Source organism: Dicentrarchus labrax, unplaced genomic scaffold (genome assembly GCF_905237075.1).
Source record: "Dicentrarchus labrax unplaced genomic scaffold, dlabrax2021, whole genome shotgun sequence".
In the NCBI taxonomy this organism is placed as follows: domain Eukaryota; kingdom Metazoa; phylum Chordata; class Actinopteri; family Moronidae; genus Dicentrarchus; species Dicentrarchus labrax.
The window spans coordinates 7,078,498-7,099,341 of record NW_026136711.1 but is presented as its reverse complement, the minus strand read 5'-3'; the positions used below and the strand labels follow the sequence as shown (position 1 = coordinate 7,099,341).

General features: G+C 42.3%; 2 protein-coding genes across 2 annotated transcripts in view; one reads left to right on the top strand and one right to left on the bottom strand.

Moving 5' to 3' along the window:
* LOC127371851 (zinc finger protein 679-like) overlaps positions 1–20,844 on the top strand; it is a 395,275-nt gene that overhangs the window by 137,786 nt on the left and 236,645 nt on the right. The gene's annotated exons all lie outside the window — the stretch shown is intronic.
* si:dkey-156n14.3 (zinc finger protein ZXDC) lies at positions 6,425–16,187 on the bottom strand. The gene is made up of 10 exons (XM_051414948.1): positions 14,162–16,187; positions 13,568–13,720; positions 11,892–11,970; positions 11,135–11,265; positions 10,836–11,006; positions 9,691–10,475; positions 9,012–9,096; positions 8,744–8,916; positions 8,445–8,546; positions 6,425–7,205 (listed from the first exon to the last, which is right to left on the bottom strand). The coding sequence occupies exons 1-10, from the start codon at positions 16,152–16,154 to the stop codon at positions 7,119–7,121; spliced, it is 3,759 nt and encodes a 1,252-aa protein (XP_051270908.1). The 5' UTR covers positions 16,155–16,187; the 3' UTR covers positions 6,425–7,118.

Here is a 20,844-nt window from a genome sequence, read left to right as displayed (position 1 = left end):
TTATTTGGTTTATGTATAACCTGCGGAGGGGTGGGTATGTTTTGCAATAAACTCAAATAAGGGGCATTTTTTCTGTGTTTGACTTTTTTCGTGCTATGTTTTGTTATAATTTTGAATCACATGTACATGTCAATTTGATCATTTGTTTAATTAACCCACCTAGATTTCTCCCTAGGGTAGCTTTGCTGTAGTTCAACTTCTTCCAGTATTAAATAACTGATAGCTTGCAAAGCTTCCCCAACACTGGTGATACAGATTCATGTGGTTCTTTAAAGTAAAGTGATCACTGGTGATGTGGGTTAGTGACATGTACTGAATTGCACTACACTTCTTAATTTCATTAGGAAACTGTCCTCCCACAGCTCACCTATATATCAAACAGGTGCATATGAGAAAATAAACTGTGCACCTGACAAAAATGCTGCTTCAGTGTAAAGCAATGTCATGATTAATGCCAGCCACAATAATAGAATCCAGCACCTATAAGGATCTTAACTGTGCTGTGAAAATGTGACTGTGTAGATTGTGTCAGCCTCTGGCCCCTTTCTGCTCTTACAAAGTGTTGCTGCAATTCCTGCTGGTCACCAACAGAGGTTAATAAAAGTCCCCGGTTACTCAACGCCTCTGTCAGATACAGTAGGTCTTGGTAAATAGCGATGCAATATACTGTATGATGTAATTTGCAGATGTACAGTGCCAAGTTCATGCTTATCTAAAACTGCAAACTCTGGACATTTTGTCATAGGCCAAAGATTTGTCTCGGGTCAGATGAGACGGAGGACGAGTGTGGCCAGGCTGTTTCCTCACTCTGTCAATACGTCCATCAGAGACGGACCAGGAGATAAAGAAAATGGAATCCAGCCATTCAAGACTGAGCAGTGTGGAAATACCAGTCACACTTCTGAACAAGGAAATATAATCTTATCTACTGGAAATACCAGAGGAGGGGCCAAGTCGTTGTATATAAGTAAGTCTTAAGTCTTAGCACTCAAGTTCTGAGTCAAGTCCCAAGACTGACAAGACCCAACTCGTACAATACACTTACATAAAAGTCATCTTATAGTTCTTTTTCTTGTCTTTATTTGAATATTTAGTGTTACGGTAATCAAAAACTAACAGAAAGTAATCAAGTTACTTTTTACTTTAATATTGTGATACATGGATTTAGTTACTGACTGCATTTGCAAAATAGATCATTTGTATTTGTATTTAGATTACATTTACAAGTAAACTTCTCATCTCAGTCTTTTTTGATTTTTGTCATGTTGAGTCTAAAGTTATTCAACTTGTGCAGTCTGACAGGAGTCCATACCTCTGGAAAATACCCAGTGCCTTGGCTTTCACGGACACATTCCCCTTTACTACCAGTTGATTCCTGAGGCTCCAGACTGATAGACTGAGAAGTAACATTATCGAATCATTTATTAAAGAAGGAGCTTTACCCATCATGTCCTGAGCCAGAACCCACCAAACATGAGATGGCTATTCTTAACCTGAAATACGCAGCATCACAACCTGTCAAAGCACGGGTGTAACTAATAATGTCAGAGTCCCAGTGAGCCTGCATGATCAACCCCAGAGCCCCGCTGGGACCGACTCACCTGGATGTAATGCAGCAATCAGGATTAATTACACCTGTGCTTTTCCTGCTGTGAGGAGTTCATGTCTGTTCATTTGCTTCCAAGATACAGTTTCCACCCTGACGTTAAATCTGCAAAATAACTTGCATGCAATGGATTCACTTTCAATAATAACTTCAGCAAGCAACAGAGTCGATTATAATTCATTTAAAGTTATGTGAGAGAAGGTAGCAGCGCTGTGAACACTGTCAGCTCTACTTTTATCAGTCAGACCTTCATCATGACCCAGTTGTTGCTTTCTCAGTAAAAACTATTCCGACACTATCTTGTTTTTCATTTCTTCCCACACTTCTGGGTTGTTGGTATTGGTGTTCTGTATCGTTCCTCACATTGCTTTACATTTAATCTAATTTATTAAAATGCTTTAAAGACCAGTCTCCTTCCTCTCTGTTTCATCTATAATAGATTCTGCAGATTATTTTTTTGAGCACCATTGTGTAAAATGCTTGATACACTACAAAACATACTTTCATTATCAACTTATTTTAAAATGCATTCATCTGAATGAATCATAATGCTTAAAATAATTATTTGTCCCTTACATTACTCACTAAGACGCTCTGATCATCTCATTCTTATGGTCTCTGAGCAAATCAGTTAAAAAGCTTTTCTGTTTAGGGCTCCTTCCGACTGAGTCATTCTTTCTCTTTTTTATTACTATACCTACTCAAACATGTTTTATTCTCCTGTCTTCAATGAGTTCAATGGGTTTTCAGTCATTCATTTTTCTTACGACAGTCTCTTTTGTTATTAGGCTGATTTTATTTTCTTTTTGTTCTTAGTTAAAAATAAGATGATTCCCTTCACTGACTATGTCTATATCTATCCACTGCTTCTTAATTGCCAATGTTCAACATAAATAGGTTGTTTGTATTTTTCATTTATGTTTTGGATTTTTACTGGGGCAGCGATGCATTTTGGGTTTCAGATATTGTTTTCTTTTGTTTTCTGAAGACATTGCCATGATTGCCAGATCTTTCTATCTTTATTTATATTTAGTACTTAATTTTTTTAATGTACCAATGCACCAAGGCAAATTCCTTGTATGTGTAAAAACTTACTTGGCAATAAACCAGATTGTGATTGTGATTGTGATTCTGATGTGCCTGTAGGCAGAATCAACAGCCCCATGTCATAGAAAGAATCATCCACACACTGACACTGAAAAAAGTAGAGGAGGCTCTTAAGATTTCTTTGAAAAAGGTGACAAAAGTGTCGGGATTTACAGACCTTGCGATTCTAGACACATAAATAGGCTCTCAGACCAACAGCAGCGACCAGAAGGGAGGTAAGGGGCAAAAGGTGTTTCACATCAACTCATCAGCCGCTTGGGTGTGGTCACATGACCACTGAGGAAACATGAATGAACAGATAATGTCTGCTTACATACATGTGTCCCATATGTGAGTCTCTTATTCACACAACAAAAGACAGAGTAGTTTTTGATCGTCACCGCTTCTGCATGGTTGTGTAATCTGTTGGACGGCACAGAATAAGTGTTGAAACTGGAAACTGGATAACTTTCATTGAAAGGTCTTGCAATAGAACTTTTGTGTGCCAAAACACGTGTTTTGTGAACATGAACAGGGAGTTCCTGAAAAATACAGCGTCAGGGAAACCACTCTGAATACACTGGTGAAAAAAAACTTAATTAAAGGTTTCCATTATTTCTAATAAGAGCAATTTGCTGTAATCAAGCAGCCCCATACTGGAATGCTGCAGTGGTGGGGAGCTGAAAAAATGAAACAATGCTTGTATGATAAGACAGCCCTACAGTGTGTGCAAATTAGCCTATCATCGTTCTTCTAAAGTCCAAAACCAGAAAACTAGGCCGGAAATTTGTGCTGAGACCACAAAAACCCAGTTACCCCAGTTTTTTTTTGGGTTCATATTAAACCTGCTACGTAGCAGTGAGCTGGAGGAACAGCTGGAGGGAAGTGATGTTCTGAAATGAATTCACCAGAGAACAGCTCATGTAGTTATTAAAAAGATTACCATTAAATACAACACTATGTGACTGTACAGTATTAGTCTCCATTCATTATCTGTGGGGAAGGTACATATCATCCCCGATGACATCACACATCTTCAAATAACAATCAGCATCTAAAACTCTCTCTCTATCTCAACAACACCCGTCTGCAAAGCTTACATCTGTTACTTGTATAGACCAATGATTCCCAACCAGGGGTTCTTGTTCCCCAAGGGGTACAGGTGCTGAGGGGTACTTGAAAGATTGAAGAGAAGCTCAACTCATTTGTGTATACTTACTGAGTCAGCTGTAACCATTGATTTATGTCTCTGCTTGTTTGCTATGTAACATTCAAGTCTTGATTCTGATTGGCTGCAGGGTGCCCATTAATTCCTGATGTAGGGCGCCTTCTAAGCAGTTCCATCAAAACTGTCTAACCATTCTAAATGAAAGAAAACAAAATCTGAATATCTCATAAATATATCTCACAGCACTGAGTGTATTGCTTCAGTGGCTCATCCTCTGAACAGCACAGCCCCTACACTGCCCCCCTGAACGCACTGATCTGTCTGTCTGCTCGCTACTTCAGGCTGCGGCCGTCACTACACACGCCCTATCGTTCGAGAAAGAAGAATGCAAAAGGGCCCATCTAGAGCATGAGTAGTTTGGTTTACCCCTTCTGGGCTACTGTAGAAACATGGTGGTTTAACATGGCGGACTCCGTGGAAGGTGACCCGTGGCATCTTCAGAGAAAAACAGCTCATCCTAACGTTACGAAAACACAACGATTCCTAAATTCAGATTGATGTGATTATACACTAATGAAAACCTTTTTTTCCTCAGGCTGAGATTAAGGAGGTTTAATCATTTTTGCACATAAACTACACAAAGGTCAGGTGTGTGGTGGTGGCTGCCTGACAAATGCAATGCCTGGCATGCTCACAGCAGTCAAGAAATAAAAAGAGTACAGGCCTGGTAAAAGGGGGTTCTATTACAGTAGAGAAGCAATAAAATAAAATAATGATTTCCCATGACCCAAAATTGTTTGTAGTTTCAGTAGTTAACTAAATAAAAACCGACAATGCATATTATATTCCATATCTGCCAATAAATCCTCCTCAGTGTTACACACTGGACCTTTAAATGGATAAATAATGGTTAAAAGCGCTAGAAGTAACGGATACATGGCTGAAATATCCAGTTCATACCACTCCGAGTGGTAGCAGTGTGAATGTAAACAGACCCAAACATTTACAATCCAACGGTAGAAAATACACATTCAGTTTAAAATCAACTCAAACGGACATGGTTTGACCATGACGGAGGTGAGGACGAAGGATGTCTATACATATGAATGGGTGACAGTGATGTTCAACACCACTATGGATGATATACTGAGGTATATGAATAGAGAATGAAGTGTGCATATGGACATGTTGTGGTATTAAAGGTAGATCTTTTGGGGCGAGGTAAGTCTGAAATATAGTGCATTTTCCCTCTGAGCTGCTCAAAAATCTGGATTTTGACCTTTGGGTTCAGTCCATACCAGTACGCTGATCTGCAATCAGATTTAAGCATCATCTAAGTCCGACAACACATCCTAATCCTTCACCAGTTAATGATGAACCTTGTTGAGAGTGTGTGTGTGTGTGTGTGTGTGTGTGTGTGTGTGTGTGTGTGTGTGTGTGTGTGTGTGTGTGTGTGTGTCTGTACTTGCTGAGCTCTCGCTGCCATGTGCATGTAGTCGGGTCAAAAGGTCAAACAGACAGATGGCAGGTTGAGACTCAGCAGGAAACAGAGACCTGACAATAACTGTATGAATGCTAGTGTTAGCACATGCTTCCATATTAAACCCTGTGTTAGCCTCTCTCTGTGTGGAAGCCATTGGGGTTTGCTCTGTATGACTTGGACACCATCTAGTGGTTTGGAATTAGTACTGCAATATGGGTGTAATGACCCTTTTGAGCAGGCTGGTGGCAGTGTTCCAAGCCCAACGCATTATGGGAAATGTAGTTTAAATTTAGAGAGCAGTACTGATAATAACACAGGTAACAGTGACCACATTTGAATGAATTTAAATTCAGTTCTCTTGTTCGCTGCCACGATGAGAAAAAATATTTCCTTTCTTTCCTCACTTTATCCAAACCCTCTTCACATGATTACAAGACATCTGTCATGTTATGAAACTCTGAGTCTCATGCAGCAACTGTTTCTTAAATTTCTCTCGTTTTCTCTTTATTTTCTGTTAAAGCTGCAGTAAGTAATTTTTATTAAAATATTTTTTGCCTGAAACAAAATGCCCCCAGTGTGTAAAGGCCCTTAATCTGCCAATCTACAGTACAGACAGTCATCAGGCAGGGACCCCTGAGACCACAGCTATCAAGTATGGATCCACAGCCTGGTGTCTATCAATTTGGGAGTAACACTAAAAGGTTGAGAAGCACTGCCTTAAGAGACACTGTAGCCATCAACATGTAACATGAGGATGCAGAGAGGGGTGTTTTTGTGTCGTGGCTGTGACGGGTAGCTTTGGTTTTGTTTGTGTGCCAGTGTGTAATCCCTGTGTGTGATCCCTGTGTGTGGACTTGGTATCAGTGATTGTCAGTAACCGGGCTACGACTGCACTGTTGCTGCCTTAATGTGCATTTGGTTGAGCTCCCACCCCGACCACATACCGGACCTGATGAGCCTGTGTTTCAGTCTGTGTAACAAACTAGATAACTACCGATGCAGTTAGTTTCTAGCAGTACTGTACTCTACAATATTTTTCATATATTTGAGCAAAGTGAAATGAAGGCTTCCCCACAAACTCTTGTGATTGTGCTTTGATTCTTTAATTCATCTGTGTTTGGCTCTGCCATTCTGTAAACCCACAGCTAAATAATAAATAAACAGATAAAATTATTACAACAAGGTAGGAACTCATTACATACTGTATATAAAGACATGAACAGGCATGTTTTTAACATGGACTCACTGCTGCCATAGAAAAATAAATCTAACAAAACGTAAGAAATCAAAAGAGCAACAAATAAAGCAGATAACCGGCCGGTGTTGGAATGCACAGCGTGAGGTGTCTGTAAGGCAACTGGAGCGTAGACAGCGCACTGTGTGTGCATGAGTGGCAATGTGGCACCATGGAATAGACACCGTTACTGTCAAAACCCACAGGACACAGAGGAACAGAGAGCCTCTCACGTGTCTGTTTGACACGAGAATGCTCTCCGGTTTGATTTTGGTACAAACTGGACTTTAGTAATAAACACATTATAATCTTTTGAACAAGGAAATCCTCATCTCATCTTCTCAAGGTGCATTATCTGTGGACTCATGTCCACATCCTCCCCACACTGTATTAACCGCGTGTCCAAAAAGGCTTTCAAAGTCCTGGGAAAGGACGAGGCAACCGTTTGATGGTGTGTTTGTTGATGTAAACTGCAGACAGTGACGATGTGCCAGTGAGGTCGGTCATGGCAGCAGACCTCTGACGTGCAGCTCTGTGGCGGTCACTCCAGGTCCTGAAGGTTGATTGTGCTTCCTGTGAACTGGGAGTTATCAGAGCCGTTGTCGTCCTCTGTCATCACTGAAGGTTCCTGTGAGGAGACAGTCAGAGAGTCCTCTAAGATCAAAACTCCAATACCACTTTTTGTGCTTGGAAGCGAATACTTAAAGCTTTTGACGGACTAACTACTTAAATCTGCTCACTCTGCTGCTACTCTTTCCCCCCCATACACACATGCACACAGTAACACTGCGCTCTCTCTGCACCTCACACACCGGCTTGCCCTGCTCCACTTCTTTCTGTTTCTCTCGCTGTCTCTCCAACAAGATTTTTATAAAGTTGCCTACAAAACAACACACGTTTCAGATTTTTCACCCATGATTCTGTTTTTACAACAGCCGGTGAGCCTTGTGTGGAGGAGCCTGTCGAATCCATCGACATCAGCATGGTACTGAATGCTTTATCTGGTCTGTGATTGTAAAATACTCCCCAGATAACGTCTCTCAGCAAAATGCCAAAATGGGTCTCTGGCTGTAAAGTCTATGTGGGAAACACTGCAGGATCAGGTTTTCGACCTGGCCTGAAGAAAAACAAACAAACAAAACACCAAGCATTGGAAATACCATGGCAATGGTTGAAACTTTCAGGTCAGCCCTAATCAACACTCACAGAAAAGAATATTTGGAAGTAATTGATTGATTGTAACTGATTTTCCCTTTTTTCTCGTTTTATCTAACAATGTTCAACAGTTTATCCATTACTTTTAGCTATTTAACTAAAAGTACATTCAGGCGGATCTGTTGTCAGAAATGGAATATAATATTCATAGGTATGTTTTCATTAGTGTATAATCACCTGAAAATAAGAATTGTTGTGTTTTTAGAATCTAGAAACTGCCATGTTTCTACACTGACACAGAAAAACAACACTGGCTGTAGATAGGGTCTTTTGTGAGTTTTGTGGCCACTGTAGTTTCTCCTACACACTTCACAGACTGTGCTCATTCCCAGGTTGTCAAATACAGACACAAGAGGTGTTCAGTTAGTTGCAATCTGAAACTCTGCCGCTAGATGCCACTAAATCCTACACACTGGTGTTTTAGGTCATTTTGTTCACGTGTTTTTTCTTCTTTTTTTTTTTCAATCTACATTTCACTTTGTCAGTGTGTTTATGTTTATTTCTTTTTGTGAATGTAATAAAATAAAAAAACAAATTGTGCAATGAGTTTCCTTTTGAATGTTTGATTTGCTCACTAACACTAGGTGTGTCTCAGTACAGCTGCTGGCAGTGTTAATGTAAAGGCATCAGAAATTGGAGAGATCTTTCTCACCTGTAAAATGTTGACGGGCAGGTCGGCAGTGAGCTGAGAGTGGGAGCTGGAGGGCTGAGAGCTCAGTTGGAAGGCCAGGTCGCCATCACTGGCTGGGTCATCCTGCACGTACACACACTCTGGTCAGCAACAGCTATGTTTTTTATGCAGTGCAGTCGCTACCATTGCATTTGCTTTCTGTCAACATCAATCTATGAACTATTCTTATGTCAGGTTGTAACGTAATCCAGCCACATGACATCCACACACAGTGTAGTTGGGAAACAAACTGTATTGTAATAAGATGTTGGGGGTCTCACCTGCAGCAGCTGAATCTGGACATACTGGGCCCCGGTGACGGGATCCCGAAGAGTCAGGCCCCCATTGGCCGCTGCAGCCCCTTCACTGTAACAAGCACCGGAGGGAGCCATCGGTGCTGGAGCCCCGGCTGCCTTTACTCCTTTGGTTTTCCTCTGACTCGATCCAGAACTCCCTGGATTTGGCAAAGAACACCATCATCACTCACTGTTGCACACTTTAGTCTCCGTCTAGTCTGAATGAGGAGAAACAAAAACTGGTGTGTCTTACCAGAGGAGGCTGAGGGACCTCGTTGCTTCTTCTTCTTGGCCAGCTGGATGGCTCTGTAGTCAGTCCTGGCTGAGCCTCCACTCTCCTGATGAGCAAAATGGGAACAAAAATTACTCCACAAAACCACTGGACGTATGTATGTTACTACAACTACAATGAAGCTGATATTCGTGCCACTTCCTAAATATCAGACCCTTTCATACCACTGAAGACAAAAAGCAAATGCACATTTCCCTAAAAGAGTACGCCATTCTTTTAGCATTATACTCTTGGAACACTCTCTGCCTCACAATGGACTGTTTTATTTTTAAGGATGAAAATCGAAGGGGGCAGAACCAGTATTTTTGTTCATTATCAAAACCTGTGCCTACATTACCCAGAATTGGTCAGGGAGTAGGTGTGGTGTGATAGTAGCAGCTAATGTAGCCTCAAGCTTCTAGATATCTGGAGCGGGCTGGCAAGATCACTTCTTTCTAACTTGCATTTTAAACTTATAGTCTTCAGCCCCAGCTGATGCTGACTCAACTGAGATCACTTGAGGACAGACAACTCCCTCTGGTGCCACAAAAGGCTTAATAAAATTTTTTCACACATGTAGAAGTCGCCCAAACTTTTGATGTGAGACTTTGATGTGCACAATCAGTGTTCCTCTTTAAACTGTGACAGCAAGACCACTCACCAGGAAGCTGCTTGGTGACACCGCGTTGATATCCTGATCTTTCTGTGGACTGAAGCTGTTGCTGTGACTCGGGAAAACAAACTGAGTGAGGACTTTTCCTCCCTCTTGGGGTCCCAGCACTTCCACACAGCCCAACAGAGGCCCCGCTCCCCCCTGACCACCCACCTCCACCACTTTTGAGGGTGAGGCCAGCAGCTCGGCAACAGGGGCAACGGCCAGGGAGGTTGTGGGCTCCACACTCAGGGCACTGGAGGAGCTGAGCGGGTGCTGCAGAGTGGGGTCCACAGAGACACCAGCCCCCTGCATTGTGAGAGCTGTGAGGGTTCCCAGGGCCTCTGGGGTAACGGTCTGCACATCATCCAGATTGAGAGTGCCCTGTGGGGGAAGGACGTCGCCCACTGTTCCTTCCAGACCATGGTGGGGGCCCATGTCAGCACTGGATGCCAGGATAAGAGGGTCCACGGCTTTGGCCAACGTGGTGCTACTGCTGGTGCAGAGCGTGGCACCGACCGAGGAGGGGTCGATGGTGAGGATGCCTGAGCTGACCAGGGAGAGGTCCATGGTGAACGTGCCATTAGAGCTGCCCCCACCGACAGGAATCCCCACTCCGATGCCAGCGGTGGGCACAGAGCCTCCAGGCACAGCAGAGAACAGAGAGCTGAGGTCCAAGTTGGTAAGCTGATCACCCCCGGCAATACCAGGCCCTGCTACGGTTGTTGGGGTGGAGCTGATGAGTTCGCTGCTGGGGGTGAGGGTGGGCGTGGTCTCCATCTGGCTAAGAACATCTGGGATAGAGGAGGGGAAGTTTGCAGATTATAAGATAGTAAACATTTTCCCAGAAACATGTAGCGGAATGGATTATTTACATTTTGTGTTTCATACAAACAAAAACAAATACTTTTTCACCTACTAAACATTACAGTAAAATTCTATTATCCTAAAGGTAGTAGCAACTTCATTCAGTCATTACAATAAGTTATCACAAACAGTTACAGCATATAACTGAATTGCACAGAAACATAAATGGGCCACCTCTGAGTCGCAGCACTGTGGTTAAGGAGGAAGGTATTAAAGCCCCCACAGTCCAACAGTTCCATGAAATGCATCTGTTTTCAGGCCATGGGCCAGCACTGATGGTTACTAACCAGGACTGAGGTGGTGGTGTTTGAGCATGTGGCTCTTAAGGCTGCTGCGGGAGGAGAAGTGCTTGGAGCAGTTGGCCACTGGACAACGGGTCCTCAGGGTGCTGGCGTCCTGCTTATGTTTCTTGGAGTGGATGTACAAGCTGCTGCGTGCTGAGAACTTGGCATTGCAGCCTGAAGAACATGAAGGAGACAAACATCATAACCATTCAGAAAATGTGTAAATAATGGATTTAAGTGAGTGAAAAACATGTGTAACCACTAACTTTCTCCTATATTTTACTGTGGGTGCCTGTGCGTACCTTCTGCATGGCATTGGAAGGGCTTTGTCCCCAGATGGGTGATACTGTGACCCTTGAGGTGCTCTGCCCTTGTGAAGGATTTCCCACAACCCTCCTCTGTACAGACAAAGCGACGGTCATCATCATGTTTCCTAAAGAGAACAGAGGAGGGGTGGTCAGTGAGACACTCATAAACTAAAACATCATTGTTACATTACTACATGCAATGGGAACCCAAAGCTCCAAATTCATGACAACCAATTGGTTTTTAACAACAAATCAATTTTAACAGTAAAGCAGAACTGCAGGAGCAAGGTGAAGTTTACTGAAATAAACATGCAATTGTTTTGAGTACTTTAAGAAAAGTTTCAGTATAGAAAATATTTTCTGCTTTCTTTAGTCCTCTATGACAGTAAACTGAAAATCTTTTGGTTGAGGACACACAAGAAATTTGAGAATGTCACCTTGGATTTACACCGATCAACATTTTTCCCCATTTTCTGATATTTTATGGAGCAAACAACAAGAAAATGATAAACAGATTAAATCAGTTCTGAAAATAATTGCAAGCTGCGTCCCTAAAACAATGTTAACACAGACAAGAACTGCATCAACACTACTGTGGTGCTACACTAGGACTAAGCTGAAGCTATGGGGTAATGTCAACAGGTGAAATATCAGAAGTCAGGGTAGCCGTTAATCTAATTTTTCTGATAGTAACTGTTGGTGATTCACCCTGTTTACATCAAGGGGAAAACACTGGTTAATAAGCACTTACCGTTTGTGTCGGAGTAACTTGGACATGCTGGTGAAGGACCAGCCACAGCCTTCTGAGTCACAGACAAACGGCCTCTCACCTGGAAACAGGAAATTAAAAGTTTATTTACCTACCTCTGGGTCCTCCACTGGCCATATTACATCCAGGCTGCCAAAGCTTTCCATCAAGCCCGCAGAAAGTATTTCAATATCTATAATTTTATAGTATTATGAATTCTGTATCTGGGGCAAAAGTCTCGAGAAAAATGCAGTATTCCATTTTTTAATGGAATTGCAGCATTAGAATGAAGTACTGTATTTCTGAAGAGATGCCCTGGCCTACAATTCTTGTTTTACAGATGTAAGAAAACATGTTTCTTTGGTTCTACAGACCCCAACAGATGTCACATCATCCTGATCTTTTTTCAGTGAAAATTAAAATTGGGATACAAAAATGATCACTCCCACAAATTGTCAAACATATCGCTATGTTAAAATAATCCAAATATGACTTTTGTTTACCTTATCATGCAATCCTACTACACAGAATTGAACAAATTATATTATAGAATAACATAAAATAACAATATAAACAAATATATACAGTTCTTTATATACATATATACATACACATACCCACACAGGAAATAATTCTGCAGTGCATCTTTTGAATTTGTGTCTGGGGAATGTAAATGGCATCAGCTTGTTGCAGGCTGCAAGCTGCACCTTCAACATCTCAATGAGGTAACGTACCAACCAACTACTTTCACTTTCGCTGTTCAGACTCATATAGCATAAAACCAGATTACAGTTGCTCAAAGAATGATTTTACTGCCTGCCTGCTTCATTAAAAACAACTATAGTTTGGATTGCTGCCCCCAGAATTGTTACCTGTATTAACCAGGTGTCACATAACAGTGCAACTGCATAACAGCCTCCAAACTTGTAAAAGTTGATTCATATTTCCTGCCAGTCAGGACTGCATTCTGCAATTACAATTTGAACCATGACTCCTCAGTAAACTTCTCCTTGGTGGAGGCCTGAGAGCATTTTCTAGTCATGTATCTAGTTATCATAATGGATTCCCATGTTTCAGAGTCTGTTCAAATTGACACAGGCTAATAAAAATATCATTCAGTTTTTGTAAGAAAGTAAAAATATTAAAACAGGCTAAATGGCCCTACCTTTTTTGTTTTGGAGCCTCGCTTAGAAAATTCCTGACCCTTGGACAAAAGCAGTTAAAAACCCCTAATCTACAACCTGTATCCCCAACACTGATTAATTGGTAACCAGCTAATTTTGGGCTTAACCTAGGCTTTCTGCCAGCTGGCATGCTTTTATCTGGTGCAACCTGTGCTGCACGGCTAACATGCTTCAGAATGGGTTCAGTTTAAAAAGACACGTTCTTAGTTTCAGTGGCTTGTTTTGTAATTACCAGGTTGTGGAAGCATGCAGCAATAACAGCTACTCACATCTGAGATAAGTGAACAAAGAGCAACACATCCACAGCATCATGTGATTGAGGAATGACTTTTAAGAAAACAGCCTTAAACTTCTCTGTGGCCTGAATATTAACTACTGTAGAATTAAAAAAACAGGTTTAATCAGAGCCGCTTTTCACTGACTCAGTACATTTAGGTCCAGTCCCTCCAGACCACTATATTACAGACACTTGGTTCTAATCTAGTGTCTGCTTACCAGTGTGACTTCTCATATGGATTTTGAGACGGCAGGCCTTGTCGTACATCTTGTCGCAGCCTGGGTAGGTGCAGGTGAAGTGGCCCGTTTCTCTGAAGTGGGTGCGATTGTGGGAGAACAGGGCACTGAAGGTGATGAAGGTTTTTTCGCAGCCTGCAAAGGAGAGAAGGAAACATGTAGGAAGGAAATGGTTAACTGAAAGGTTCATTTTGTACCAGGAATATGCTAACACCTCTATATCTATAGCTTACTGCAACAATGGGATTTTAAAGATTCACTTTTCTAAAAAAAGTATGGAAAAAAGGGGCTTTGCTAACAGCAGCCACAGTGTCTAGAGAAATTAGGCTCCTTCTTACTTAAATATCTACCATCTTTTTGGATTAAAGTGTGTAAGGTGTGTACAGTTCATCGTCATCATAGCATCTCCAAATTATTTGTGCAGGGTGGATGTAAACAGGATGTCCTTTAAGGTAATTTGCTTCATATACAATGTAACCAGTGTCCGGTTGTACAATACCAGACCATCAGCCAACAGCAAGTGCAGAAAGTGTATAAGGAAAAGGGGGAGAATGATAAACAAAACTGGAATGTTACCTGGGAATTCACACTTGTGGGGCCTCTGCGGCTCGAAGTGGACCCTCTGGTGATTGGTGAGTCGCGTGGCACTGCGAAACCTCTCGCTGCAGATCTCGCAGATGAAGGCGTTGTCCTGGTCGTGCACTTTGACGTGAGCCTTTAGGTTGTAGACCGTGGTGAAACGGCGCCCACAGCCCTCGAACTGACAGGTGTGTGGCCGCTGCTTGTCATGGGACTGAAGGTGCCGCTTTAGCTTGTAAGAGGTGGCAAAAGCCCAGCCACAGCCCTCCACGGTGCACTGGTAGGGGCGGGGGTCCTCTGCATGGTTCAGCAGGTGCACCTTGAGTTTCTGACGCGTGTCAAACGTACAGGAGCAGCCTGGTTCTGGACAGCCGAAGGAGGCCACAGTCTCTTTCTTGGACCTGATCAGTGGTACAGATTGGAAGTCCCCACTGTCACAGTCTACCACAGTGGCTTTGGGGTGCGGGGTGACCAGATCGGCCTCTGTTACAGCACACAGTGCTCCTGCCTCTTGCTTGACGATGGGGCAGGAGTCCAGAGAGGTGCCAAGCTCTGACAGCGAGCAGTCATCCACCAGAGCCAGCTCAGAGTCACTCACAGACAACCCAGGCCTGGGCTCTTCCTGCTGGCTCGAGCTGGATACTGCCAGCGTGCTGATCTTCCCGATGGATTTCGTGCCACTGTCATAGTTGAGAAGAACAATATCCTCATGATCTTTCATACCAAGGTGCTCCTTCAGGCTGACCATGTCATCCTCTTTGTGCACATAGCCCTCAGGCGGGGCAGCGAGAGTCAATATCCCATTTTCTATGGTCACTATGATGCTTTGGTTGTTTATTGTAATAGTTCCGGAAAAGGTTTCACTAGCAGGCGGACTTGTGGAGGCCGTGGCTGGGTTCGCACTGCCCTGCAGCCCCGCTGAAATAAAGTCCGAGGTGTCCATAGCTTCCACGATGCCCGAGGTCCCTGAAATCAAGGCACTGCTCTCTTCTAAACGGGAGTGCGACGAATGCTCCCTAACCAGTTTACTTTCATTGTTTTCGGTGCAAATCTGGCCACAGATCTTATCGCCATATTTGTTCGTCAACACAACGTCTTCGACAGTGCGGTGACAGGCAGCCTGTTTAGCGTTGGCCACGGTAGAAGTGTCGTTTAGTAAATTGAAAACATGCTCAGTTTTTTTCAGTACCTGGCTATCAAGGCAGTTTAAGTTGTCGTTAGATTCACAGAGAATAACGTCACTGCTGTTTCCAACCTCCATGGAGCCACCGGGGCTTGGCTTTATACCTTTCATTTTATCGCCGCCCTCGGATGATACATCCGGTCGGTGTTTGCTTGCCTCGCCGTTGCCATCCTCCTGAACGACGTTAAAAACAACATATAATTCCTTGGTGGTTTTGTCCGCCCTGTTCGCTGTGCTGAAGCTCCCCGGCGCAGCAGCGCTGTGGCTGGCCAGTGAGGGCGGCTTGAAGGCGCCGTCCTCACGCTGCTGCCGTAAAACTGGGAGCGGTAACGTTAAATGCCGCTGCGGAATCGATTCCTCTTCCACTTCAAACAGAGGCAGCGCCATTTGCATTACAGAGTCCCCGCTCTCTAACCCGTATTTCCAGGCAGCCCTAACAAATTCTTGAGAGCCAAGCAGTGCGTTGAGCTCATTTTCCTTATCCGTGTTTACGTTATGAAGTTCGACACTCGGTCTATTACCCGGTAAACTGGTTTTATCGGTTGGTTGCGGTTTGCTGACAGGGGAACAAACCGCCCCGCTGCCATTTTCCGCCAGTAGGTGAAACGGTGATGTCCTCGGCCTGGTGTTGTTGTTGTTGTCACTTTGTGGCTCAGACGACTCCAGTAGTCCTTCCGTTTCATTTTCGGTGGAAATAAAACGCGGTATCGACCCTGTCGCCGGTCGAAGTGGAGACGGAGTGGTTCTGTGTAGGGCGCCATGTTGAGAGTGAATGTTTTGGGCATCAGAAAGCCCCTGGATTTCCATCTTGGTATCCCTGTAGCAGCGACACAGAGAAGACCCGCCCTAGTAGATGGAGGCGATCCAGAGAACCACTACACAGTTTACAGCGGGCCAGCTGCTGCCTTAAGGGCCGGCATCGAAAGCTTTCTTACAGTTACTAAAGTTACCTAAAATGTTATGTTTAACGTTATGCATTTACCAACTACCAAAACCTTGTGAAATTGCGAGTTTTCTACAGGAAGTTTGGCCATACAACATTTCAAGGGAGGTGTTTTAGACATCCAAGTTTGACATTTAGGAGAATAAAGGCATGTAAGCCAAAAGCTGATGCCTAAATTGAGTGCACATCAACATCTAACACGCATCTCTGTTTCAGTTTGCCTGTGCAGTCTAAAGTACAGAGCAGCTGTATGACATACGAACTATAAGAAGTAGTGGAGAGGGTCAGTTTTTATAAAGACCGTGCAAAGTGGCATAGTGAAACCTTTAGGGAGGAGCTACGAAATGTACCTGAAGGCATCAGTAATATCATTTAGTTCAATGAAACTGTGGAGCGGACTTTGTTGTAGTGGATCCGACTCGGATCTGATATAAACAATGTGAAGCTTCATCTATATATTTGTATGAAACGTTCTACTAAAAATGCTTTAACTTTTAATTGAAATGTGAAGCCAAAACTCGTAACTTCAGAAATGAACATTTCCCAGGCAGCGTTTCTTCATTGCATTTCCACTGAGTGGCAGTGTAGTACTACAAAACATAAAACATTTCCTCCGCAGAAGAAACATAGATTGTCCCCTCCGTGATTAAACCAATATTTAAAGAGTGTGGGACCCTCAGGCTTTAGATTAGCACTCTATCACTCTTTGCTGTTATAACTTCTAATTTTGATGTTTCAATGGTAGAAGCATTCAGTAGAAAATAAATATAATAAATAGATATGTTAAATTAGTCTCCTAAAAGCACTTCACCACACTCAGAGATATAACATGGCCTGACAACTTTATGTAGGCTAATAGCCAATATGTATGTTTTACTGTAATGTAAACTAATCTAAGGGACTGTATGGACAAGTGGGATCTTCTATTCCAATTTCACCTACCCCCTCAATATCTCTCCAATATATTTCATATTCACCATTTATAACTAAAATAGGTAAAGCATCTTTATTGTTTAAGCTAGTGTAATAAATAATATATACATTTATTTTTCCTTTTACAATGGCTACCAATGTGACAACTTTAGAAGTGGAATTTGCAATTTCCAAGTACATGGCAAACACAACAAATTGATGAATATTCCAATATTTTTTTAAATTAAGAAACACTAAATAAAAGGCCGAACCATAGACAGTATATATAATGGACATAGCTGATGTGGAACTCCGTTGGCTGCAATAAAACCGGTACCATGCAGTGTTATGGAGAATTTAGCCAACTTCTGACTTGATTTAGGAGCTCAGTAAACAGTTTCCTAATGAGTTTATGGTCTCAATCTCTAGTTTCAGTCTTCTTCCATACAGCATGATGTTCATTTAGTAACTGATGGTCCCATTTACAGTAAAATAGACCATAAAGCAGGGTATGCTTTAGGGCGGGGATACCTTGTGATTGACGGGTCATTCTCAGTGAGTCTGTCCAGCTCAACGCACCAAACTCAGATCAAACTGTCAAACTAGGCAGTGCTGATCAGATATGGATCCAGATTTGAGTGTACTGTTTATCTGGAATACGAGCCGCCATTGTTTCCTGCTAAGGACAAGTCGAAACTGCGCAGCTAGAGAGCAGCACAACTCGCAGTACATCACCTCCACTGGCTCCAACAACATGGCGACGAGCTCAACGCCGAACTCGAGGCTTCGAAACGGTACTCCACAAACCAATGGGTGACGTCACAAAAGGTTCATACTTTGGCTGAAGAAGAGTTTTTAACTGTCCCTAACATAACCCAATAAATAAATAGAAACAGACTACAATGCTAGGTTCAGACTAGAGATGAGCATTATATAACATCTTTATTTGGTTTCTAAGCAAAAGCTAGAAAACACTGACAAACATGTAACTAAACTCTGACCAAATGGAGACAAAATCAAAGACAGTTAGAGTATCAGAGAGGAACAAAATGGAAGGAAGGAAGACTGTTCACAAAATATCCTGTAAATCACTTTAGATGAATTTACATTTTACCTACACGTAGGCTGTACGGAGCACATAGACTGGGGAGAAGCAGTGAGCAGTATATTGTTTGTCAGTGTAATGAAGTAATACTGTACACACTGTATAGAAAGCTCAACATGCTTCATACAAAAATATCCAATACGTTATGTGACTTTGGGTTGGTGTACATGTCATAACACACACATGCATGCATGTTTTAAACACTGTGTGATACAAATCTATTAATCTACTATTTATGTATCTCCTTTATGTTTTGGATTATTACATTGGCAGTTCCTTCAAGTATACTGTACACAATAACAGTAGAAATAGAATGAACACTCCTGCACGGCACATGTAGGAATGTTGTTTGAAGTCATTTTTAGATATAAAGAAAGATACATATTTTCTGAACAAGTACAATCATTGGCAGCATATCAGCCAAGTAAGCATGCAAAATAACACAGATTTCCTGTTTTGTCATATAAAAATAGAGTCCTCCCTCGCACATACTTGTAGGATTATGACAGAAATAAGGCCACATATCCATTTCCTTTCTGATACAATATGATACATGTTTAATATTCCAGACCAATCCTGATGAATCCATTCATTATAGATTTTATTGGCTTTCTATTTTTGTGATGCTGTCAAGTTGAACCATTCCTCTTTAGGGTCAGAGACAAAAGGTTTGGATTGAACCTAGACTCTAAACACTTTGCTCAATAGAGACTGAGGACTTTCTCTCAGCTTTTGTTACTAAAACTGGAAACATTTAGAGACTACCTGCATTACAGAATAAAGGCATACAGCAAAGGTTGAATTCGAACCCATGGTTGCTGCAGCAAGGACTCGGCCTTAGTATATGGGGCACCAGCTCTACCAGGTGAGCTATCAGGGAACCTCTTCTGTTATTTTTAAATAAATAAATCTAAATAAATGTGTTATATCTGATACAAAACTGCTGTGGCGGCTAGGATGGCCTGGCATTCTTTAGGGATGACAACTGCCACCCCAATAGATCCACCTTATACGGTAACATGCAGAAGTTGTGTGCTTGTAAACACTGTGATACCATATAACATCAGGACATCCATTTTCATTGTTTTAAAAAGCTTTCTCCTTGTTACAAAGTGAATCGCTATATCTCCAGCTCTCCCCTATTCTCGGAGGAGAATAGGGGAAAGCATTGTTTCAGGTAAAGCATATGTTTGTTAGCGGCTGTTTCCGCCGCTGTTCAAGCAACTACATTTAGAAATCCCCAGGCGATTGGTTAGCTCTGAGACCATATGGTAACCGGAGAGTAGACGGCACTGCAGAATATCTGTTAAAGGACCAGTGTGTAGGATTTAGTGGCATCTAGCAGTGCTGATTGCAATTCCCTCACCTCACCCTCTCCTTCTGTGCAACGGCTCATTCTAAAGTAACAAAAACATGATCATTATTTTCAGGTGATTATACACTAATGAAAACAACAATAGATGAATAGATCCTTCTAAATGTTAACATACTGGCCCTTAAAGAGTGCACATAAGAAAAAGGGAGCACAACTTCTAACAGTGAAACAAATCTGGGGTTTCTACACAAGCACTAGTTCACTTTTGCTTGAATCCTTCATGCACACAATAAAGGCATAACAAATGAAATCACAAGAAAAAAGGATAAGTCTGGAAAAAGTTCACTACAAATCAGCCTGTTTATACGGTAGCTGATGAGCCCTGACTGACAGCAGCAGGAAATATGCAGCCATATATCAAACACCAGAACGGATGAGAGAAAAATGTGTTTCCATAAGTAGTCAGCACACTGCAACCCCCCTGAAAGCAGTCTGAGTGACTTTGAAGCAGCACCATGTACCAAACCTCACTCTCCCTTTCACCAGTTTTTCTTAGCGTCTTTTTTTCAGTAAAAAAAAAAAAAGCAAAGGTGACCCTGACGCTTTCACACATTCTCTGCTACATATGAAATATTCCGGCCTGTGAAATGCGCACTGACCAGCTCTATTCATTTGAAAAAGGTACACCGGACAGCTGGAGAACTAGAGGCACCCACCTTATGAATGATTCATCCCCAATGACAGCCCCAGCTGAGAATTAAAATTTAGGGGGGGGGCAGCAGAGCACACAGACATGGTTATGTTCAGCTTTCAGTCTGTTCTCTGTCCCAAACCAATTTCATGGCTTATATATTTCCTGCCTTCAGGAGGTCCTTGCAAGAGGTCCTTTGTGTCCGAGTGGGATTAGTTTGGACACGCCGATGCTCCATCTTTGACTTAATGTTCGCTGGCCTTTTACATAAAAACACCTTTGAATTTCATGTTCAGCACACAGTAATATACAGCATTCATTTTCATGAAGCAATAAAACAAACACTGACTCTCAGATGCCACAGCCAGGACAGGATTTAATTTCTGCTTTCTCTAGTTTCAGATCCCCTGTGTTGCTGTCTAACCTTTCAAATGCCCTGAGAATAAACAAACAAGGAAAGGACATCAGCCTCAGTGCTGTCTCTCTTTACAACTAATAGAAATCAATTGCCCGGCTACAGGATTTATTACT

What these genes read in the sequence shown, in the direction of transcription:
- si:dkey-156n14.3 (XM_051414948.1), bottom strand. Translation starts at nt 16,154, where the DNA reads ATGGAAATCCAGGGGCTTTCTGATGCCCAAAACATTCACTCTCAACAT. An exon ending in CCACAAGTGTGAATTCCCAG is followed by an intron (nt 13,721 to 14,161) that starts GTAACATTCCAG and finishes TCTCCTTTGCAG; the next exon opens with GCTGCGAAAAAACCTTCATC. An exon ending in CTTCCAATGCCATGCAGAAG is followed by an intron (nt 11,007 to 11,134) that starts GTACGCACAGGC and finishes CATGTTCTTCAG; the next exon opens with GCTGCAATGCCAAGTTCTCA.